Genomic DNA, 20,273 nt, shown 5'->3' with positions numbered 1-20,273 from the left:
GGCTGGGCTGGGCTGTGAGACACCCCACGGAGGGGGCAGGCTCACAGGATGGTCTGTTCTCAAGGTGCAGGTGCAGTGTAAAGCCACAGCCCAGGGAGGGGAGAGTTTGCATTAGGACACCTCCTACCTTCCTTCCCCAGGGCCTTTCCCAGTTCTGCAGGAGGGGCCCTGGTGGCTCCTCCTCTCCCCACCCAGCCCCACAGCCTGCTAGCGAAGGGGGCCCCTGCTGCAACGGAGACCCAGCCCCTCCTCCCCGGGGCAGGCTGCACCCTTAGGGATAAGGTGACTCAGACACAAGATGAGCTGTGGGTTTATTGGAAACGGGTTACAGGGCTCGGGCAGAGGCGGAGCACAGCCCGTCAGCACTGCAGGTGCTGGAGCAGCCAGAGCACCATGTTCATAAAGCCATCAGCCTCAGCCTCAATGCCGGAGAGCGCATGGCTGTTCCTAGGGTACAGCAGCAGCCTGTGGAGAAGGAGAAGGCTTGGCAAGGTACCCCGGAACCAGCTCTCCAGGACCCACCCACCCACCCACACCTGGGCACAGACCTGCACCCCCTGCCACCTCCTCATGGACCTCCCCCGCCTACCCACCCACGGATGCACCAGGACACCCCCACCCCCCATCACCTCCCCAGGGACCCCTACCTGTCAGGGCACTCATCAGGACCCCCCATGCACCAGGGCACACACCAGGACCCCCTGCTTGCCGGAGCATGCAACCTAGACCCCCCCCCCAGCTCCCCCAGGACTCCTGCACCAGGACCAACCCCACCCATGTGGGATATACCAACTCCCCGCAGCCACCTGAGCCTCCAGCCAGCTTCCCTCATATAACTCCAGCTTCCTCCCACCCCAGTGATCTGGTTCCTCCCTTGGTGTTCCATTGGTGATACCAGCCCCACTGGCCTCATTGCCCCTGAGCACCCAGCTTGTCTCCCCCCACTCCAGCCACGGCACCTGCACCAATCAGTTCTCTCCCCCCAGCCAATCCCCATGTCCTGTCCCCCGTGGACTCACCGGGTAGGAACGCCCCTGGCCTTGAGAGCACGGTAGTACTCCAGACCCTGCTTGGGGGGGACACGCCTGTCCTCTTCTCCCAGCATCAGGAGCACAGGTGCCCGGACCTGTGGGGAGAGCGGTGCAGAGAGCTGGATCCCACAACCAGCACTGGGGCCCCACACCAAGATAAGGAGGGGTGTGTGTCTCTCTGACCAGGGAGAGAGGGGCAGGGTCAGGGTCTCTGAACAGGGTTTCAGAGCAGGGGGGTGGGACGGGTTCCCTGGGGTGCAACTGGGTGGTGGCTAAGAACAGTCAAAGTTTGTTATTTTCTGTTTGCTTATTTCAGGAAAGGGAAATGGGGACAGAAAAGCAGAAAGATGAGTGAGAGTGAAGCAGTTGCGAAACTGATGCTGTACAAACTGCAAGCAGCAGAAAAAGAACATCAGACTTTTGGAATTAAAACAGGGTGCAACTGGGGTACCACTGAGCCCTCTGTCTTACCAACCTGGGCTCCCTCTCACACTGCTGCTGTGACAAACTGCAAACCTCTCCAGGTACTGCACTCACACAGCCATCCATGGGCAGGGACGCACCCAGCTCAGTTACATCAATGCTTTTGCCAGTCACTCATGAACTAACAATAGAGAGACTTCAGCCAATTCCTCCCAGCTCCCCAGCCTAGGACCCCAGGGCTGTATGTCTTGCCCTGGTCAGAAGCCTGGCTAATGTAAATTCATTGCCCAGTCTGCTACTTCTACAATTTAAAGTGAATGGGCACCAGCCCTGAGCAGATTTTCCAAGCACTTCAACCAAAATGCACTGTTTTAGGAAAAAAATTTAAAACTTATTTCTTAGGTAACCAACTTTCATCTGTATGCTTACTGCTTATAAACACTTAAAATCTATCTTTCTGTAGTTAAGTAAATAAAATTGCAATCTGAGTTCTATAAACTAAACAGGATTTGAATCAAGCAGCATCTCACCTCGACATACAATACAAGCAGGTGACAGATCTTCCATACACAGACTGGAACTTTCCTTCAGCCTGGGACCATCTCCCCAGTTCTGTCTTTTTCCTCCAGATGTACTTCCAGGTGTTGAATTGTGGGGAGAGAGGGGCCAGGTTGGTAAGCCAGACTGGGCTCAGCAGTACTCCAGTTCCAGGTTGCATCCTGGGGAACCGGTCACAGTGAGCAGGATGAAATGCACAGTTTGTTGTTCTGAGTGAGATTTGCATTTCATACACTGGTGTAGAGATTTTAAGTGTGGTGGCTAAGAACAGTCAAAGGGAAGGTTACCGGTTTGGGGACAGAAGGGAAATGGGGACAGAAAAGCAGAAAGATGGGTGAGAGTGAAACAGTTGCAAAATTGATGCTGTACAAACTGCAAGCAGCAGAGAAAGAACATCAGAGACTTTTGGAACTAAAACAGCTGGAAGTTGAGGCTCACTTGAGGCCTTTAAAGGATAGATATAAACTGGTCATTAACACGTTTAGGCTTGAAATTACGGGAAGGTTTCTAACCATCAGAGGAGTGAAGTTCTGGAGCAGCCTCCCAAGGGGAGCAGTGGGGGCAAAAAACCTAATTGGCTTCAAGACTGAGATTGATACATTTATGGAGGGGATGGTATGACAGGACTGCCTACAATGGTGTGTGACCCATCAGCGACTGCCTGTAGCAAAAATCCCCAACGGCTAGAGATGGGACACTAGATGGGGAGGGCTCTGAGTTTCTACAGAGAATTATCTCCCAGGTATCTGCCTGGTGGGTGTTGCTCAGAGTCTAACTGATCATTATATTAATGGTTGTGAAGGAATTTTCCCCCGGGACAGATTGGCAGAGACCTTGGGGTTTTTTCACCTTCCTTTGCAGCATGGGGCACGGGTCACTTGCAGGTTTAAACTAGTGTAAATGGTGGATTCTCTGCAACTTGAAGTCTTAAATCATGATTTGAGTTCAGTATCTCAGCCAGAGGTTAGGGATGTATTAGAGGGGTGGGTGGGTGAGGTTCTGTGGCCTGCAACGTGCAGGAGGTCAGACTAGATGACCACGATGGTCCCTTCTGATGTTAGCAAGAGTATCTGAGTAAGATTATACATTACAATATATATATATACACAGTTATATTACAATATAAACCTAACCAGTGTCCCTTAAGTGACTTGCCACAAGATGTCAGAACATGTTAGTATTAGAGCTGAGTGGGTCTAATATTTATTTAATTTTCTTTCTTGACATAGGAATTAGTTACAGTGCTCCTGTCAGATGATTTCTAAATTATTATCTGCAAAAAAACCCAAACTACTACAGTTTTCAGTTACTTAAGTAGCCCCTGGAATCACAGTTAAAGTTGCTCCCCCTGTCCCCAAAAAATCTGAAATGGCGCCCCTGTTTTGTCCCCCTCTGCCCCCCATGCGTGGCCCTGTTGGCTTGAGTGGAGCCACCCCCCCAAATATAGAAGTCAAACTACCCCATGATTGTATGTGGAGTTATGAAGTTTTAAAATGTGTGTGTCACTGAAATATGTTGTGAGCTTGGGAACACTCACAACCAGCCTTTCAAGTGCCACAATGGAACAGCGAGATGCTGCTGATGGCCCATTAAAGGAATCCACACTCCCAAGGACAATTCCAGTATACGATGGATACCTCTCTTAGGCCTTGGCGACACTGGTGCTGTACAGCGCTGCAACTTGCTGCGCTCAGGGGTGTGAAAACGCCCCCTCCCCCCGAGCGCAGCGAGTGCAGCTCTGTAAAGCGCCAGTGTAATCAGCGCCTGCAGCACAGGCTGGGAAGTCCCGAGTGTAGCCAAGGCCAGAGATAGCATGTAGATAATGGAGACTGCTTGGTACACAGGATCTTTCCAGCAAGCTTGAAGAAGCAATAAAAGGGGGAAGTAACATCATCGCTTGGCCTCTCTCCCCCCACAACTGAACACCTGGGAACACATCTGGAGAACAAAGACTGAACTGGGGAAGTGGTCCCAGGCTGAAGATCTGTAACCTGCTTGTATTATCTATCTGGGTGAGACACTGCTTGATTCAATTCCTGTCTAGTTTATAGAACTCAGATTGTGATTTTACTTTTATTTCCTAGGTAACCAACTTTGATCTCTATGCCTGCTACTTAGAATCACTTAAAAATCTGTCTGTTTTATATTTTACCTAAAACAGTGCATTTTGGTTGAAGTGCTTGGGAAATCTGCTCAGGTTGCAAGGGCTGGTGCATGTCCACTTTCCTTTGTAGAAGTGGCAGACTGAGTAATGAATTTACACTGGCCAGGCTTCTGACCAGGGCAAGATAGTACAGCCCTGGGGTCCTAGGCTGGGGAGCTGGGAGGAATTGGTTGGAGACTCTCTATTGTTGGATCATTAGTGTCAAAAGCATTCATGTAACTCAGCTGGGTGTATCCCTGCCTGTGGATGGCTATGTGTGTGCAGGACCTGGAGAGGTTTGCAGTTTGTCACAGCAACACAGTGAGAGAGAGAACCCAGCTTGGTAAGACAGAGGGGTCAGTAGTACCCCCGTTCTAGATTGCATCCCGGGGAACCCATCACAGGGGGGTGCAGAGTCTCTGAGCGGTGGTGGGGCTCCATACCTGGGCGACATACTGCATGGGTGACTTGTGGAGCATCTCTGCCCAGTGGGAGGCATCCGGGAGGGTGGTGGGTGCATAGGGGAAGCCGGCCTCAGTCAGACACCTGCAGAGGCAACAAAGCCCGGCTCAGGGTGGGACCCAGGCTGTGCCTGGTGCAGGGGGTGGGGAGGGTCTGAGCCCCAGGCACTCACCAGTCCGGGATGTCAGTGCCGCTGATCATGGAGGCCATGTTGACGACCGGGTTCCTTGCCACACAGGCCTGGTAGGTGCCTGGGTACTGGCCGATGAGGTGGCAAGCAAGGAAGCCCCCATGTGAGCCACCCACTAGTGCCACCCGCGCTGAGTCTAGGGGCTCCTCCTGCAGCACCTGCTCCACGCAGTACTGCAATGGGATGAGATGGGCAGTGCCATGGGGCGGCCAGGGAGGTCTCGGGGAAGGGGGGGGGGGGCGGCCAGGGCGGTCTCAGGGAGGGGGCAGGCAGGCCTGGAAGGGGGCACCCAGAGTGGGCAGGGGGGAAGCACTGGGATGGGGCCAGGACCTGACAGGCTGGCTGAGCCCATCTCCCCCTACTAAGTTCCTGGGCGGGAGGTGCCCAGAGGGAGCAGCCTGGTCCCATGGCTGTGGGTCACACTGTCCCAGCTCACCACTACCTGCACGTCTTTGACATCCTGGCAGCCCACGTGGCCGGGCAGGGAGGCGACGCTGTCCTGGCCAAAGCCCAGCGAACCGCGGTAATTCACTGGGGGAGAGAGTTCAGTGTGACGGGAGAGCCCCTGCCAGCCCCCCTGCAGCAGGGGTTCATGACTGTACAGAACTGGGGCTTGCCACAGCCAGTCCCCAGCCATGCTCGGGGAGCAGGGTGCCCACCAGGAGACCCCACCCCTTGCCAAGGGGCACCTAGCTGCAGGCCTGCGACCCGGGGGGGGGGGGGGGGCAGCAGCCGAGTGCTGTGGGGCTGGCCTGGCCTGGGCACTGCGCCCTCCTGCCGGCTGCCCCAGGGATGCTGACGGTGCCCGGGGTGCTGTCCCAAATGGCCATCCCCATGTTGGTGCTGCATTCTAGGAGCTCAGGCTCCCTGTGCCTCGGCCCAGCTGTGCCCTCAGCCCTCTCCAGGGGGATCCAGGGCACACTCTGAGTAAGCCCTGGCCCAGAAGTTCCTCCCCAGGGTGCTGTGCCCAGGGAGCTGGCAGGGGCCGAACACGGCCAGGCCTAGGGAGCCCACAGCCACCACTTCGCCAGGCCTTGGCTGCATCATGCCTACCCACTGTGGCTCCGGCAGGACTCACCCAGGAGCACAGCGAAGCCGATTCTGCAGAGCGCCGCGGGGTACAGCATCCAGCTGGCTGTGCAGACGGAGTGTGGGCCTCCTGCAAGGCGAGGGCAGAGGAGTGAGGTGCTGGAGCATGGGGCAGAGCCCAGAGCGAAGGGGCTCGTAGGGAGTGTGTAATGTAGTTGTTCGGACATGGTGTCTGGCAGGGAGGGGGGAAGAGCTGGGTGAGCAAAGCGATTCTGCTGCTAGACTCCCCCAACACATGACTGCCTTGAACAGGTGGTTTTCAGGGGAGCTTGGACCGGGGGGCATCTGCTGGCCCCGCTTACTTCCTGAATGGCGAATGAATGACTGTTGGCACGAGGGGCTGTCTGGGAACCGGGGACAAGACACGCTCAACAGGGCGACAGAGCTCTGGGGACCAGGGCAAAACAGGAAATTAAGGGCCCCCAACCCTCCAAAACAATTACTATGGGGACAAAAGAGTAAAAGAAGAGGGAAGGGGCTTTGGAGTTGGGGAGCCCAGGCCTGGGGGTAGCTGCACTCCCTGTGGGGCTGAGGAGTTTGGGGACCCAGCTCCAGAGGGTGGCTGCATTCCTTGTGGGGCTGGGGGAGGGTCAGAGGTCATAGGCCTGTGGGGTGGCTGCGCTCCCCGTGGAGCTGGGGGGTTGGGGAGGGCCCAGGTCTGTGGGGTGGCTGCACTCCCCGTGGGGCTGAGGGGTTTGGGGGCCTAGGCTCGTGGGGTGGCTGCGCTCTATGTGGGGCTGAAGGTTTGGGGGGGGGGACCAGGACCATTGGGTGGCTGCGCTCCCTATGGGGCTGGGTGGGCTCTTGCATCCAACCTGGGGACAGTTCTCGGTCCCACCTCTGCCTGAGCTCTGTCCCTGCCACGAAGGGTGTGGTATCCCCATCCTGACCCTGCTCCAGGCTCAGCCCAGCGGGTGCCGGCAGCCCACTGTGATGACGCCAGCAGTGCCAAGGGTGGGATCTGGGCCTCAGCCGGCAGGCACATGCCTCCCTGCACTATTGATGGCAGGTGCCAAAGCCGAGCAGGGCTGCCACCCCATATGCCAGGCTGCAGCGCCTCACTCAGATCTGACCCAACCGCCTGCCATCCTCCTAGGAACCGGTGCAAGCTGCCTAAGAAGGGACTCTCCATGGACACGACCACCAGGGCAGAACCTTGCCCCCTGACCCGAACCCAGAGGGACCTGCCTGTCAGCGTCGGGCGCTGGTTGGGTTGAGGCCAATCCCCTCCCCCTGCAGTGAGGGGAAGGGGGGGGGAGAAATGTGCTTGCAAATCAGCGCCCAGTGAAGGGGCAGTGGCCTGCAGCCGCCGTGACAACCCATGGCTCAGGAGGACAGCCGGCCCCATGGCAGGAGAGGAACAGCTGCAGATGGGTGGGCATGGGGACCCCCCCCAGAGCAAGGTGGCAGCACTGATGCGGGTCGAGGAGAGCCAGATCTGACAGCACAACACTCGGCTCTAGCTTCAAAATTAGGCCTAATCAGACCTACACAGCCTGGGAGGGCCAGGGTCTTTGATGGGGGGAAGGGGCACGCCGGGCGGGGGTCTCACCATGGGGCATGACCACCAGGGGCAGCTTCCTTGGACCTAGCCCCTTGCTGGGCTGTAGCAGGATGGCTTCGAAATCAATACCCTCTGCAAAGGAAGAGTGTGATGTCAGCGCTGGAGCCAGCCCTCCAGGGCCCAGTCCCCGACCCCTGATAGCACTCACCATACTTTGGGTTCTCTTGGTCTGGGGGGGGCTGCAGGGGCCGGATCACCCAGCTGATCTCTGGGACAGGGGTCACATCCTCCAGACACACCCAATGCACTTGGGCCTCCTGCCCGGCCCTGGGGAGGAAGGCCACTTTCTGCCAGGGGAAAGAGCCCATCAGTGGCAGGCGCAGCATGTTCGGGGAGTGGGGACATGACCCACCGGGGGAGGGGCGGCAGGATGCTCAGGGGGCTTTTGCAGACATCTTCTGGCAGCATTTGGGGAGGAAATGGCTGCAGCTGGCAAGGGGGGTTGACAAGGAAAGATTGATAGCATTGAACAAGCAAGCAGCCTGCATGCAGCGCCAGTGCCTGCAGCCCCCTGCTAGCCCAGCCTTGGGCTCCACCCCCTAGCTCTGCTGGTGCCCCTCACTCCTGCCCCACTGCTCCCTGCTAGCTCAGCGCCTGAGCAGTGAAACGCTTTGGGATGCTGGCTAGCGTGTGGTGTGGATGCAGCCAGTAAATTTTTATTCCTGAGTCTGCATGTGGGGTGAAAGGTCATAGCACAGCCTCCCACCCCGGCCCATTCCCCCTTACCAATGTGGGGGGGCAGCTGGGGGTCGAGAACCTGGCCACCAGGAGATCCCGGTCAATGGTGAGGAGAGACCAGCTGCCCAGGGGGGCACCTGCAGAGGGACAGATGCCTAGGTCATGATCTGGAGCTCACAGGAGGAGGAGCCTGGGGGCAGCAGGGCTCCCAGCCCCTCCCACTGGGCATCCAGGGACAGCGCGAGCAGAGCAGGCTGCCGGGTACTTACTGGTCGTTAGGGAGGTCACGCTGCCAGTCAGCGTCTCCACCACAAGCAGCTCCTAGGGCGACACCAAGAGCTTTGTCAGAGCTGGGGCTGAGCCAGAGACAGGGAGGGCTCAGCGCACCCCCAGCCTCTCTGCTCAGGGCTGGCCTGGGCCCCGGGCTGTGCGTATGCCTGCAGGCAGCATAGCTGTGGGGCTGCCCTGCCCCAGTCCCCCACCCCAGTACCTGCCGGCTGCGCTGAGCGGTGTCCAGCACGACCCTCTGGCTATCGGCTGCCCAGCACAGTCCCGGCAGCGCTGGGCAATAGATCCCTGTGAACGTTCCTGCAAGGAGAGGGCCCCAGGCTCAGCGCGCTGTCCCCTGCACACCAGCCAGGCTGGTACAGGGCACACGCACCAATGGCCAGCAACAGGGAACCAAGCTTCCCATGCAGCTCCTGTTCAGTTCCCTGCCCCCACAGCTCTGCCAGTGCCCCTCACTCCTGACCCGCAGCCCCCTGCCCCGCCAACCTTGCCGATTCCCCTCACCCCACAGCCCCTCCTGAGCAGACAGCGCCGTGTGCTAACTTTCACACGGGGAGAGCGCCAGTCCCTGGGTGCCTAGCCTGCCTCATTGTCCCGCTGCACAGCTCCTCCCTCGTTCCCAGTGAACCTGGCCGGCTACTCACCCTGGCTGTGCCGCGGCACGACATCCAGCACGGTGGAGGTGACCTTCGTGTACCAGTCATACTGCAAGAGATGGCCGGGGGCACTCAGCATGGAGCTGTTCTGCAATGCTGCCCCCTCCCTTCTGGGAGATCCAGGGCAGGGCTGGCGGCTGTTCATAGGGAGGCCCAGTGTGGTGGGGAGCCTGCCCTGGGTTAGCTAGACTCCAGCAGGCCTCTCCCAGCTCCCCCCGGGCACCTGAGGGAGCAGCAGCACTGTGCCACGGGCACCATTTGGTGCCTTACTGGGGGGCAACAGGTGCAACCCTGTGGGGAGCAGTGGGCACCAGCAGAGCGAGCAGGGCCAGGCCCATGTATCAGGGTGACATGCCCAGGGAAGATGGTTCTCGTTATGCCACCACGGGCACAGACACTCTGCTATGGCAGCGCTGGAGAAGCCCAAGTACCCAGCCTATGCAATGCGACCGATGAGCGGCTCCCAGCAGGAAGTGCCACTGGCGGATATGGCCCACACGGCCTTGGCTGAGCGGCAAAGAGCCTGATGCCCAACCCCTGGTACTGGCTCCCCAGCCTGGCGGGACGCACTCACCATGCGGAGGCAGCTGCACTGCTGGTGGGGCCCGAGTACGCCGTTCTCCAGGTACACAATGCGGCACTGGTCAGGGCTCAGGCGTGGGGACCACACAGCCTTGGTGTCATCTGACAGCAGCTCTGCAGCGGGATGGAAGGCCGGGAGAGGAGTGTGGGCACAGGCAGGATGGGGGCAGGTAGGGCGGAGGACATGCACGTGGGCAGGGTGGGGGTCGGGCAGGGCAGGCCTCAGGCTGGATGGCGGCACATGGGCAGGCCGCAGGCTGGACAGGGGCATTGGAGCATGCAGAGTGGGGAGCACACAGGCAGGGTAGGGGGCACCAGACAGGATGGGGCACATGGGCAGAGCGGGTACCACAGGCAGGGGGCATGTGGGCAGGGTGCAGGCAGAACGGGGGCACATGGGCAGAGCGGGGACCGCAGGCGCAGGGGGAGAACACAGGCAGGGCGGGGCATGGACAGACCTGGGGTACACGGGCAGGGTACAGGTAGGAAGGGGACATGTGGGCAGAGAGTGGACCACGGGTAGGGCATGCAGGCAGAATAGGGTATGTAGGCAGAGTGGGGACTGTGGGCAGGGCAGAGGGCACACGGGCATCGTGAGGAATGGGGAGAGCGGGGAGCACACGAGCAGGGCATAGGCAGGATGGGGACATGAGGGCAGGGCACGGGCAGGACGAGGGCAGGGTGCAGGCAGGACGAGGGGACGAAGGCAGAGCAGGAGGCACAAGGGCAGAGCAGGGATCATGGGCAGGGGCGCATGAGCAGGTGGCACACAGGAAGGGCACAGGCAGGGTGGAGGCACGTGGACAGAGTGGGGACCGCGGGCAGGGCAGGGGACACACAGATAGGGCGTGGTCAGGATGGGGGATTGTGGGCAGGGGGCACATGGGCACAGTGGGGACCATGGGCAGAGTGGGGGGCACACAGGCAGGGCACTGGCTCAGAAAGCAGCAGCAGCGACTCACCACACCTCGCTCCCGTCAGGTCCACATAGAACAGTGCTGACCTGGGAACCAGAGCAGCGCAGTCATCACTGCACGGGCCCCACAGCTGCCCAACCCTCCTGCCCTACACTCGATGGGAGCAGCCAACCCAGCCCCCACTCCTGCCCCTGCCCCTGCCCCAGCTGGCAGATCGGAGCTGCAGCTCCCCAGGCTGAGTCTGGCAGCCCCAGCCTCCGGCAGCCCCTCCCTCTGCAGTGGCCACTGCAGCAGATGCCCGCAAGCTGGGGCCAGCTCTCGGAGCAGGGCTGGGTCAGCCCCAGTCTGGCCTTCTGTCCTGGCAGAGCAGCCCCAGCCTGCAGGTGCCTCAAAGGGCATTTCTCTGAGGGGTCCCACTGGCCTAGGCATACCCAGACATGGGGAGGCTCCTCTCCCCTGCGCCGGTCGCTCAGGCAGGGGCAGCGGGCAGCAGCACAGGGCACTCACCTGCGGTTAGTGCAGTGCCGCAGGCCCAGGCGGAAGGGCTCATGCCACCAGCCTATGAACACCACACCCATGTCACCAGGGGACCAGAAGGCCTGCAGGCAAAGTGGGAGAGCGCCAATGATCAAGAGGGGTGGGGAAAGAGAAGGTGGGGGAAGAACCTGGTTGGGGGGAAGGAGAGTCAGAGGGGGCCCAAGAGCAGCTAGAAACTCTCCCGCTCTATTTAAGGGAATGAAGCCATGAGTGGTGTCCTCCAGAGAACCAAAGCATGGCCCCACCCTGCTGGTTGACATCCTGGGGCACAGATTTCCCTGCTAAGGCACATCAGTCCCTCATGGAAACTGAGTGACCTGTGGATGCTGGTAGGGGCAGCTGGCATCAGAGGGAACAGAGAGGTGTTTGGGGGCTGCTTTGGGCAGCCAGCAGGTGCAAGTTGGGCACTGCCAGCGCCTGGCTCCCCACGCCCATGCTGACCTGCCCAGGGGAGATGTGCTCCGGGATGCCCTCCAGCACTGAGACATTGCCACTCTCCACATCCAGCACGCACAGGGCCGGGATGCTCTTGCCCACCAGTGCCTCGCCCCAGTCGTCGTGGTAAACGAACTGCTCCCCCTGGAACACAGAGCCATGAGTGCCCCCTCCCCTGGGGAACCCCCCGACCCCCAGTCCTCCTGCTTTCTGGAGCAGGACAGCCCTGTGCCTCGGACCCAGGGCCGATCTGGCTCTAATTGCATTGCCAGAGCCCACAGGACAGCCATCCCCTGCCCCACAGGCCCAGCATCCCTGAGGGAAGCAGGGCATAGCACTCAGCGGCAGAGCCAGGAATTGCCCTTTGAGTCCCTGCTCAGGGCTCTAGCACCATGCCTGGATTTCCGGCCAGTTGTGGGGGTGGGGCGAGTGGCCCACCCACAGCTTCAACTCGGGACCTCCAGCTGCGCCCCACACACCTTGACAGCCTTGTCGCGTCTCTCATCAGCACAGCTGCTGCTCAGCTCCGGGGCTCTGCTCTGGAAGAAGGACTCGGCCTTGGGCCGTTTCCTCTCAGCCACGTAAAGCAGGTGAGTCTCCGAGTGCGACCAGGACAAGCAGCCAAACTGATCTGGGGAAGTGCTAGTCAGACCCTGTGGGGCGGCACAGCCCAATGCCCCCACCATGGGGCCTGGGGACTCCCTTCGCCGCCCTCCCCACGCCCGGCCAGACGGCTGCAGGGCCCCCTTCGCCGCCCTCCCCACGCCCGGCCAGATGGCTGCGGGGCCCCCTTCGCCGCCCTCCCCACGCCTGGCCAGCCATTCCCCATCCTGCCCCACCCCACAGCCCCAACCCCTCCCCCAATTCAGGGAGAAGGCGGATCAGTGGGGACCCAGCCTCACCATCCTCATAGACATTGCCATGCTTCTCCAGCACTGTCAGGTTGATGCTCTTCACCTTGCGATTCTGATCCCATATCTGGGGGAACAAAGACATCAGGGGCCAGGCCCCAGGACTGTGGGGTCACAGGGCAGATGGCAGGAGAATGGCAGCACAGGGCAGGGGGAACAGGCAGCTGTGATAGATATTGCTGGCAACAGCTGCCAGCTAGGGGGGCAGTTTGCCTGGCTGTAGAGTGGGGAACAGGGCCCCACCTTGCACTGGCTTGCTCCATCCACGAAGAGAAGGAGTGGGCTGGCCACGGCTCTGTCCATCCTGCCCCACACCAGCCTGGGATCCCACGAGGGTCAGGTCCGCTGGCCGGGCCCCAATGTGCCATGAGCAGTGTCTGGTAAATGCTGAGGGGAGAGCCACAGGGATTCCCACCCCAGCGGCCTGCTGGAACTACAGAGAAGGGATCCCTCCACCCCAAAGCCAGGCCTGAGGAGGGGCTGTCAGCAGCAGGGGCTGACCTCTTCCTTGAGTCCCGAGCATGGTCAGGCCAGGAAGACGCCTCAGCCCCTGACAGCAAGGATGCCGAGAGCTGCCCTCACTCTGCCCAGGGCTTTTCCCACAGCCCCAGCCTCCTATCGACTCACCTCAAGGAATTGCTTCTCCTCGCCTTTGCCAGGACTGGCTTTCCGCAAAACGGCCTTAAGTGCCCCACTGGGAGACTCCCTGCTCAGCAGCCTGCAGGGGGAGACAGGCTGGAGTGGGCCTGGGGGCATGGCATGGCTTGGGGACAGAAGACACACGGCCAGGGCTCAGGGAGTCCATAGGATCCTCGACCCACATGCACTAACCCACCCCACAGGGGTGCTGGGAAGGGTGGAGCTGGGGCTTGTTGTGATAATTTGGCCTGCAATTGACCCTAATGTGAGCTCAGTCGTGCAGGAGAGTGAATGTTCAAGCTGTCACAGTGACCTGTTATCCAAAACGGTGCAAGAAAATATGTACGAAGGTCCCCAAAGGACTGGGTGTTCTGGTCACGCCTGGTAACTACGAGGAGGAGGGGACCAGAAATCAGTGGACCAAACCTGGTGTCAGAAATTTGGCCTAATTGGTGGTCAATGGGCTATTCCACCCCTCTGCCTGTGGAGGCTGGAAAACAAATAGACTTGGGGGAAAATGAGGTGTCAGAGTTCAGGAACAAATTGATAAACTAAACACCAGAACCAGATGGTATTCACCCAAGAGTTCTGAAGGAACTCAAATGTGAAATTGCAGGACTACTAACTGTAGTCTGTAACCTATCATTTAAATCAGCTTCTGAACCACATGACTGGAGGATAGCTAATGTGATGCCAATTTTTAAAAAGGGCTCCAGAGGTGACCCTGGCAATTACAGGCCAGTAAGCCTGACCTCAGTACCGGGCAAACTGGTTGAAACTATAATAAAGAACAAAATTGTCAGACACATAGATGAACATAATTTGTTGGGGAACAGTCAACATGGTTTCTGTAAAGGGAAATCATGCCTCACCAATCTACTAGAATTCTCTGAGGGGGTCAACAAGCACATGGACAAGGGGGAATCCAGTGGATATAGTGTATTTCGATTTTCAGAAAGCCTTTGAGAAGGTCCCTCACCAAAGGCTATTAAGCAAAGTAAGAAGTCATGGGATAAGAGGGAAAGTCCTCTCATGGATTGGTAACTGGTTAAAAGATAGGAAAACAAAGGGTAGGAATTAAATGGTCAGTTTTCAGAATGGAGAGAGGTAAACAGTGATATCCCCCAGGAGTCTGTACGGGCTCCAGTGCTATTCAACATATTCATAAATGATCTGAGGAAAGGGGCAAAGAGCGAGGTGGCAAAATTTGCAGATGATACAAAACTACTCAAGATAGTTAAGTCCCAGGCAGACTGTGAAGAGCTACTAAAGGATCTCGCTGAACTGGGTGACTGGGCAACAAAATGGCAGATAGTACCAGAGTGGTACCATGTTAGTCTGTTTCTAGAAAAACAATGAGGAGTCCGGTGGCACCTTAAAGACTAACAGATTTATTTGGGCATAAGCTTTCGTGGGTAAAAAACCCACTTCTTCAGATGCATGGAGTGAAAATTGCAGATACAGGCATAAATATATATTGGCACATGAAGAGAAGGGAGTTACCTTACAAGTGGAGAACAAATGTTGAAGACCAATTCAGTCAGGGTGCATATGGTCCACTCCCAATAACTGATGAGGAGGTGTCAATACCAAGAGAGGGAAAACTGCTTTTGTAATGAGCCAGCCACTCCCAGTCCCCATTCAAGCCCAAATTAATGGCGTTTAGTTTGCAAATGAATTGTAGCTCTGCAGTTCCTCTTTGAAGTCTGTTTTTGAAGTTTTTTTGTTGAAGAATGGCTACTTTTAAATCTGTTATTGAATGTTGAGAGAGACTGAAGTGTTCTCCCACTGGCTTTTGTATGTTACCATTCCTGATGTCTGATTTGTGTCCATTTATACTTTTAACATAGAAGACTGTTTGGTTTGGCCAATGTACATGGTAGAGGGGCATTGCTGGCACATATCACATTAGCAGATGTGCAGGTGAATGAGCCCCTGATGGTGTGGCTGGTATGGTTGGGTCCTATGATGGTGTCGCTAGAATAGATATGGGGACAGAGAAGGCAACGGGGTTTCTTACAGGGATTGGTTCCTGGGTTAGTGTTTCTGTGGTGTAGTGTGTAGTTGCTAGTTAGTATTTGCTTTAGGTTGGGGGGGGCTGTCAGTAAGTATGGATTGGCCTGCCTCCCAAGGCATGTGAGAGTGGGGGATCATTTTCCAGGATATGTTGTAGATCGTTGATGATGCACTAGAGAGGTTTTAGCCAGGGGCTGTACATGATGGCCAGTGGTGTTCTGTTATTTTCCTTGTTGGGCCTGTCCTGTAGTAGGTGACTTCTGGGTAACTGTCTTGCTCTGTCAATCTGTTTCCTCACTTCCCCAGGTGGGTATTGTAGTTTTAAGAATGCTTGAGAGATCTTGTAGGTGTTTGTCTCGGTCTGAGGGATTGGAGCAAATGCGGTTGTATTTTAGGGCTTGGCTGTAGACAATGGATCGTGTGATGTGTCTTGGATGGAAGCTGGAGGCATGTAAGTAAGTATAGTATAGGTTTCCGGTACAGGGTGGTGTTTACGTGACTATCACTTATTTTCACTTTAGTGTCCAGGAAGCAGATCTCTTATGTGCACTGCTCCAGGCTGAGGTTGATGGTGGGGTGGAAACTGTTGAAATCCAGGTGGAATTCTTCAAGGGACTCCTTCCTGTGGGTCCATATGATGAAGACGTCATCAATGTAGCGTGACAAAGTTCCTCCTCTATCTTGATGGGTCTTGCGCTTATTGGCAGATTTTCTTGCCTCAGAGATTCACCGTGTGGGTTGGGGAACAGCCCAGAGACCTTCCCCGCTGGAAGAACCCACAGTCCAGGTCAATTGGGAGGTTTGGGGAGAACCCAGGCCCGCCCTCTACTCTGGGTTCCAGCCCAGGGCCCTGTGGACTGCAGCTGTCTATAGTGCCTCCTGTAACAGCTGCCTGACAGCTACAACTCCCTGGGCTACTTCCCCATGGCCTCCTCCAAACACCTTCCTTAGTCTCACCACAGGACCTTCCTCCTGGTGTCTGATAACGCTTGTGCTCCTCAGTCCTCCAGCAGCACACCCTCTCAGCTCCTTGCGCCTCTTGCTCCCAGCTCCTCACACTCCCACCACAAACTGGGGTGAGCTCCTTTTTAAAACCCAGGTGCCCTGATTAGCCTGCCTTAATTGATTCTAGAAGCTTCTTCTTAATTGACTCCAGGTATCCTAATAAGCCTGCCTGCCTTAACTGGTTCTAGCAGGTTCCTGATTACTCTGCTCTGGTCACTCAGGGAACAGAAAACTACTCATCCAGTGACCAGTATATTTGCCCTCTACCAGACTCCTGTACCCCACTGGTCTGGGTCTGTCACAGTAGCGTAAGTAGAAGAGGGGCACTAGGGAACGAGGGCTGATTAACTCCCTTCTCTTCATGTGCCAATATATATTTATGCTTGTATCTGCAATTTTCATTCCATGCATCTGGAGAAGTGGGTGTTTTACCCACAAAAGCTTATGCCCAAATAAATCTTTTAGTCTTTAAGGTGTCACCAGACTCCTTATTGTTAAAAGGACAGATGAAATTCAATGTTGATAAATGCAAAGTAATGCACATTGGAAAACATAATCCCAACTATACATATAAAATGATGGATCTAAATTAGCTGTTATCACTCAAGAAAGATCTTGGAGTCACTCTGGATAGTTCTCTGAAAACATCCACTCAATGTGCATCGGCAGTCAAAAAAGCGAACAGAATCTTGGGAATCATTAAAAAGACAGAAAATATCATATTGCCTCTATATAAATCAATGGTATGCCCACATCTTGAATACTGCGTGCAGATGTGGTCGCTCGTTCTCAAAAAGGATATACTGGAATTGGAAAAGGTTCAGAAGAGAGCAACAAAAATGATTAGGGAATGGAACGGCTGCCATATGAGGAGATTAATAAGATTGGGACTTTCCAGCTTGGAAAAAAGAGGACTAACGGGGGGATATGATAGTGATCTATAAAATCATGACTGGTGTGAAGAAAGTAAATAAGGAAGTGTTATTTTCTCCTTCTCATAACACAAGAGCTCGGGGTTACCAAATGAAATTAATAGGCAGCAGGTTGAAAACAAACAAAAGGAAGTTATTTGCCAGCTATAACCTTGTCTACAAGACTGTCTGGCACGGGGAGCCCCCTCCTGCCAAAGAGAAAGGGAACACGGGGTGTTGTTACAATGAAAGCCTGACTCAATGTTTTCCATTTCAAAGACTTCAGCTGGTTTCCCTTCCTTTCTGGATGTTCAGTACAAGTTAAAGGGTGTTTGCTGGGCTGTTTGCCCTGAGACTATGCAAGCTGAGGTCTCCAGATCCTAAAGCCCAGGCCATGGTTAACACAGTTTACTGTTGGCCAGGGACTGGGTCATATGAACGCTTTGGCTCCCATATCCCATCTAAACACACACCAGGACACAGCACAATGGAGAGGTGCTCCCAGCAGGCGCAGCAAAAGGCAGGGACAGCAGGCCTGGCACCTGGGGCTACCCGTTGCAAAGCTGGAGAAGCAGTGGGCACAGGGGGCCCGAGGTGGCCCTGATACCTCCTCCAGGGGGCAGGAGCAGGTGCAGCCAAGAGCCCAGCACTCTGCTAGTGGCCTTTTGCAAGCAACTCAGCCTGGAGCCCCCCCAAGGACACAGGGGAGGGGCAGCTGCAGGGGAGGGAGCAGAGCAGTGTAGTGGAAGACTCTGCCTCCCCAGCCAGCAGCCTGGGAGCTAGGGGCAATTCAGGGCTAGACATAAGGCCCCCAGGAGATCCCACCTTCCGCACTCTGAGCAGGGGGCCTCTGCCAGGTGCAGAGCCACACTTTGGTTCTGTCCCTCCTACTGGAGCCCCCTAGCAGGAGGCAACACAGCCCAAGCTCTTCCCTAGCTGCCCACATCCCATGGCAGGGCAGCCCCCACCTCCCACCCAGCCATGCCCACACTGGACAGCAAGCCAGGCCAGGCTCTAGCAGAGCTGTGGGGATGGCGATGGGCACACGGTGGGCACTGGCAAAGGCACAGGGCGGAGACACTCACTCTCCCTTGATCTCACTGCAGGTGCCCGAGGGGCCAGAGTACACGATGGCCTGGCTGTCATGGAAGATGAGGTATTGGCGGCAGAACTTCACATTCTCGGCTCTCTCCAGGTCCTGCTGAGACCACTCTGGAAGGAGAGGGCAGTCAGCTGCCGCCTGCACTGGGTTGGCACCGCTCCCCTCTCCTTTGGCCTTAGAGCAAAGATACCAGATGGGATGGCTCGTGTGCAGAGCAGGGCACTTTGCCTGCCTGCACTCCTGCCACTCTCTGTGCTACCTGGAAGCAAGCTGGGCTTGAGACTAAGGCAGCAGCTTAGGGCTCAGGAGATCTGGGTTCAACCCTAGCTCTGTGTGATCCTGGCCCAGTCTCTTATGGCTTGATGGTCAAGTGTGCTTAGCGCTTTGCAGCTGGGACGGGGGACACTTCTGAAAATCAGCTGTCACTGTCTGTGCCTCAGCTCCCCAGCCGGCATGTGGGGACCGCAGTCTAGTTTCTGTTGCAGGGCACACTTCTCCCTCCCATGGCTCAGACAGGCCTCTGAGTGGAGAGAAGATAGAAGTCTGGAGAGCCAGGAGCAGTGACTCAGGAAGCAGGACTGGCCAGGCCAGGGAAGCCACACGGAAGGCCAGGGAACCCTTAACTGGGGAAGGCCAGTTGTGCTGTGACAAGTGGAGGAGGAGTTGTACTGTCTCTACTGAGTCTCTGCTGACTGAAAGAGAGGGGGCTGCAGGTAACAGACAGGCAACATGGCGCTCTCTGCTACAACAGAGCATCCCATCATGCACTGCTTCTTCTGTTGGAGCCAGCTGCAGGGATGGGAAGGCTGAGCCCAAGCCCAGAGAACCTGCCCAGGGGGCAGTGTGCTGATCTGAAGGACCCAACTGCCACAAATCCCTTCACACACGTGAAGTGCCCCAAGCAGGGTCTTGGGGCGGTTTCCTCTGAGACTGACACTTGGCAAGTGGACAGCCTGGAGTCTGGGTCATCACCTCCCTGGTGCCTGACCTCAGAGATGAGGGACCTGGGGGGCCTCCCATGGCGAAGCCGAACCAGAGCTAGGAACAATGCAGCTGCCCTCTGCTCCTGGGGCCCCTCTGCCTCCAGCCCTCCGTTCTCCCCATATTGGGACAGAGGGGCCCTGGAATGCGCAGGGCGCAGCGGAGTCCGTACCTGTATAGACATTGCAGTATTTGCCCCCATACTGAGTGGTGACCTCGGGCCCGATGCAGGCACTGCAGAGCGAGGGGCACTGGCTGAGCTCGCGGTACAGCGCTGCTATCTCTTCCGGGCTCCTCAGCACCTGCGCAGGAAAAGCCCGTCAGCATAGGGCGGTTGGCAGGGAGCGCCGAGCCAGGCACCGCGAAGGGAAGGACCAGGGCAGCGGGGCGCACGCGGAGTTCGCCGGCAGGGAGCGCTGGGCGCAAGGGTCAGAGCTCGGCACGCCGGAGGTGCAGGGACGAGGAACGCAGCCCAGGAGGGGCTGTGTGCGCAGGAAGAGGTCATGGACCTGGGGGTCACACGGAGGACACGACGGGAGGTGGGGTGGAGCTTTCGGCCCCAGTCCCTGCGTCCTCCTCCCCTGGCCTGGCCTGCCAACCAAGGCCCCTCCCGCAGGGCACTGTGGGAAGGCGGAGGACCCAGCCCCTTACCGGTGACTCCATGTCGCTAACGCTAGTCCGGACGCTGGGGGTCCTGACGCGGCACTTCCGGACTGGGGGGCGGGGCCTCCACTGGCCAGGGTCCGGCCCCGCCCCGAGAGCGCTGCGCGGGCAGGGGCAGGCGTGTCCCCCTGCAGCTGCCGTCCAGCCGCGCCCCCGTTACCCGGCAACAACAAGATCGTGCGCTGTCCCCGTTCGGGGGCATCGTGCCGGACCTGGCTCCGCAGCGAGCCGATGAACGGAACGCGATCGCCCTGCGGATCCCAGAGACCACCCGGGGGGGCGGGGCTAGGCGCTGGAGGCAGGGCCGGGGGCGGGGCGCTGGCTGGGGGCAGAGATAGAGACGGGGCTGAGGGTCAAGGGGGCGGAGCGCTGGTCGGGAGTGGGGCGCTGGAGGCGGGGCCGGGCGCTGGCCGCGGGCGGGGTCCGGCGTTGGGGAGCCCCCGAGGTGGGAGCTACTCGCGCACGCATCGCCTCTGCCCGACGAAGCGCTCT

At 57.6% G+C, this 20,273-nt stretch overlaps 1 protein-coding gene across 5 annotated transcripts; it reads right to left on the bottom strand.

The window, feature by feature from the left end:
* Window positions 1-294: 294 nt before the first annotated feature.
* Window positions 295-20,064, bottom strand: APEH (acylaminoacyl-peptide hydrolase). 5 transcript variants are annotated; one of them, XM_054034225.1, is made up of 22 exons: window positions 19,770-20,062; window positions 19,291-19,420; window positions 18,121-18,247; window positions 13,092-13,182; window positions 12,456-12,531; window positions 12,033-12,184; window positions 11,560-11,697; window positions 11,089-11,180; window positions 10,627-10,667; window positions 9,657-9,778; window positions 9,071-9,131; window positions 8,629-8,726; window positions 8,408-8,459; window positions 8,187-8,275; window positions 7,609-7,747; window positions 7,449-7,532; window positions 5,886-5,966; window positions 5,250-5,338; window positions 4,790-4,980; window positions 4,599-4,701; window positions 1,020-1,126; window positions 295-465 (listed from the first exon to the last, which is right to left on the bottom strand). In XM_054034225.1, the coding sequence occupies exons 1-22, from the start codon at window positions 19,779-19,781 to the stop codon at window positions 360-362; spliced, it is 2,181 nt and encodes a 726-aa protein (XP_053890200.1). In that variant the 5' UTR covers window positions 19,782-20,062; the 3' UTR covers window positions 295-359. The 5 variants fall into 5 exon arrangements, 4 of the variants coding, with proteins under 4 accessions (XP_053890200.1, XP_053890202.1, XP_053890201.1 ...); XR_008445638.1 differs by lacking the exon at window positions 295-465 and adding an exon at window positions 1,985-2,173 and having other exon boundaries at window positions 1,037-1,126; window positions 19,770-20,064; XM_054034227.1 differs by lacking the exon at window positions 11,560-11,697.
* Window positions 20,065-20,273: the final 209 nt, after the last annotated feature.

The sequence above is a fragment of the Malaclemys terrapin genome, chromosome 7, assembly GCF_027887155.1.
Source record: "Malaclemys terrapin pileata isolate rMalTer1 chromosome 7, rMalTer1.hap1, whole genome shotgun sequence".
Lineage (NCBI taxonomy): Eukaryota > Metazoa > Chordata > Testudines > Emydidae > Malaclemys > Malaclemys terrapin.
Note: the sequence above shows the minus strand (reverse complement) of the source record. Positions and strands in the feature narration are given on the sequence as shown.

Excerpts from the sequence above, each read along its gene's own strand:
- APEH (XM_054034225.1), bottom strand. Across the intron at positions 8,460-8,628 it reads CCGCTCAGCGCAGCCGGCAG|GAGCTGCTTGTGGTGGAGAC; the intron begins GTACTGGGGTGG and ends GTGTCGCCCTAG. Across the intron at positions 1,127-4,598 it reads CCATGCAGTATGTCGCCCAG|GTCCGGGCACCTGTGCTCCT; the intron begins GTATGGAGCCCC and ends CTCTCCCCACAG.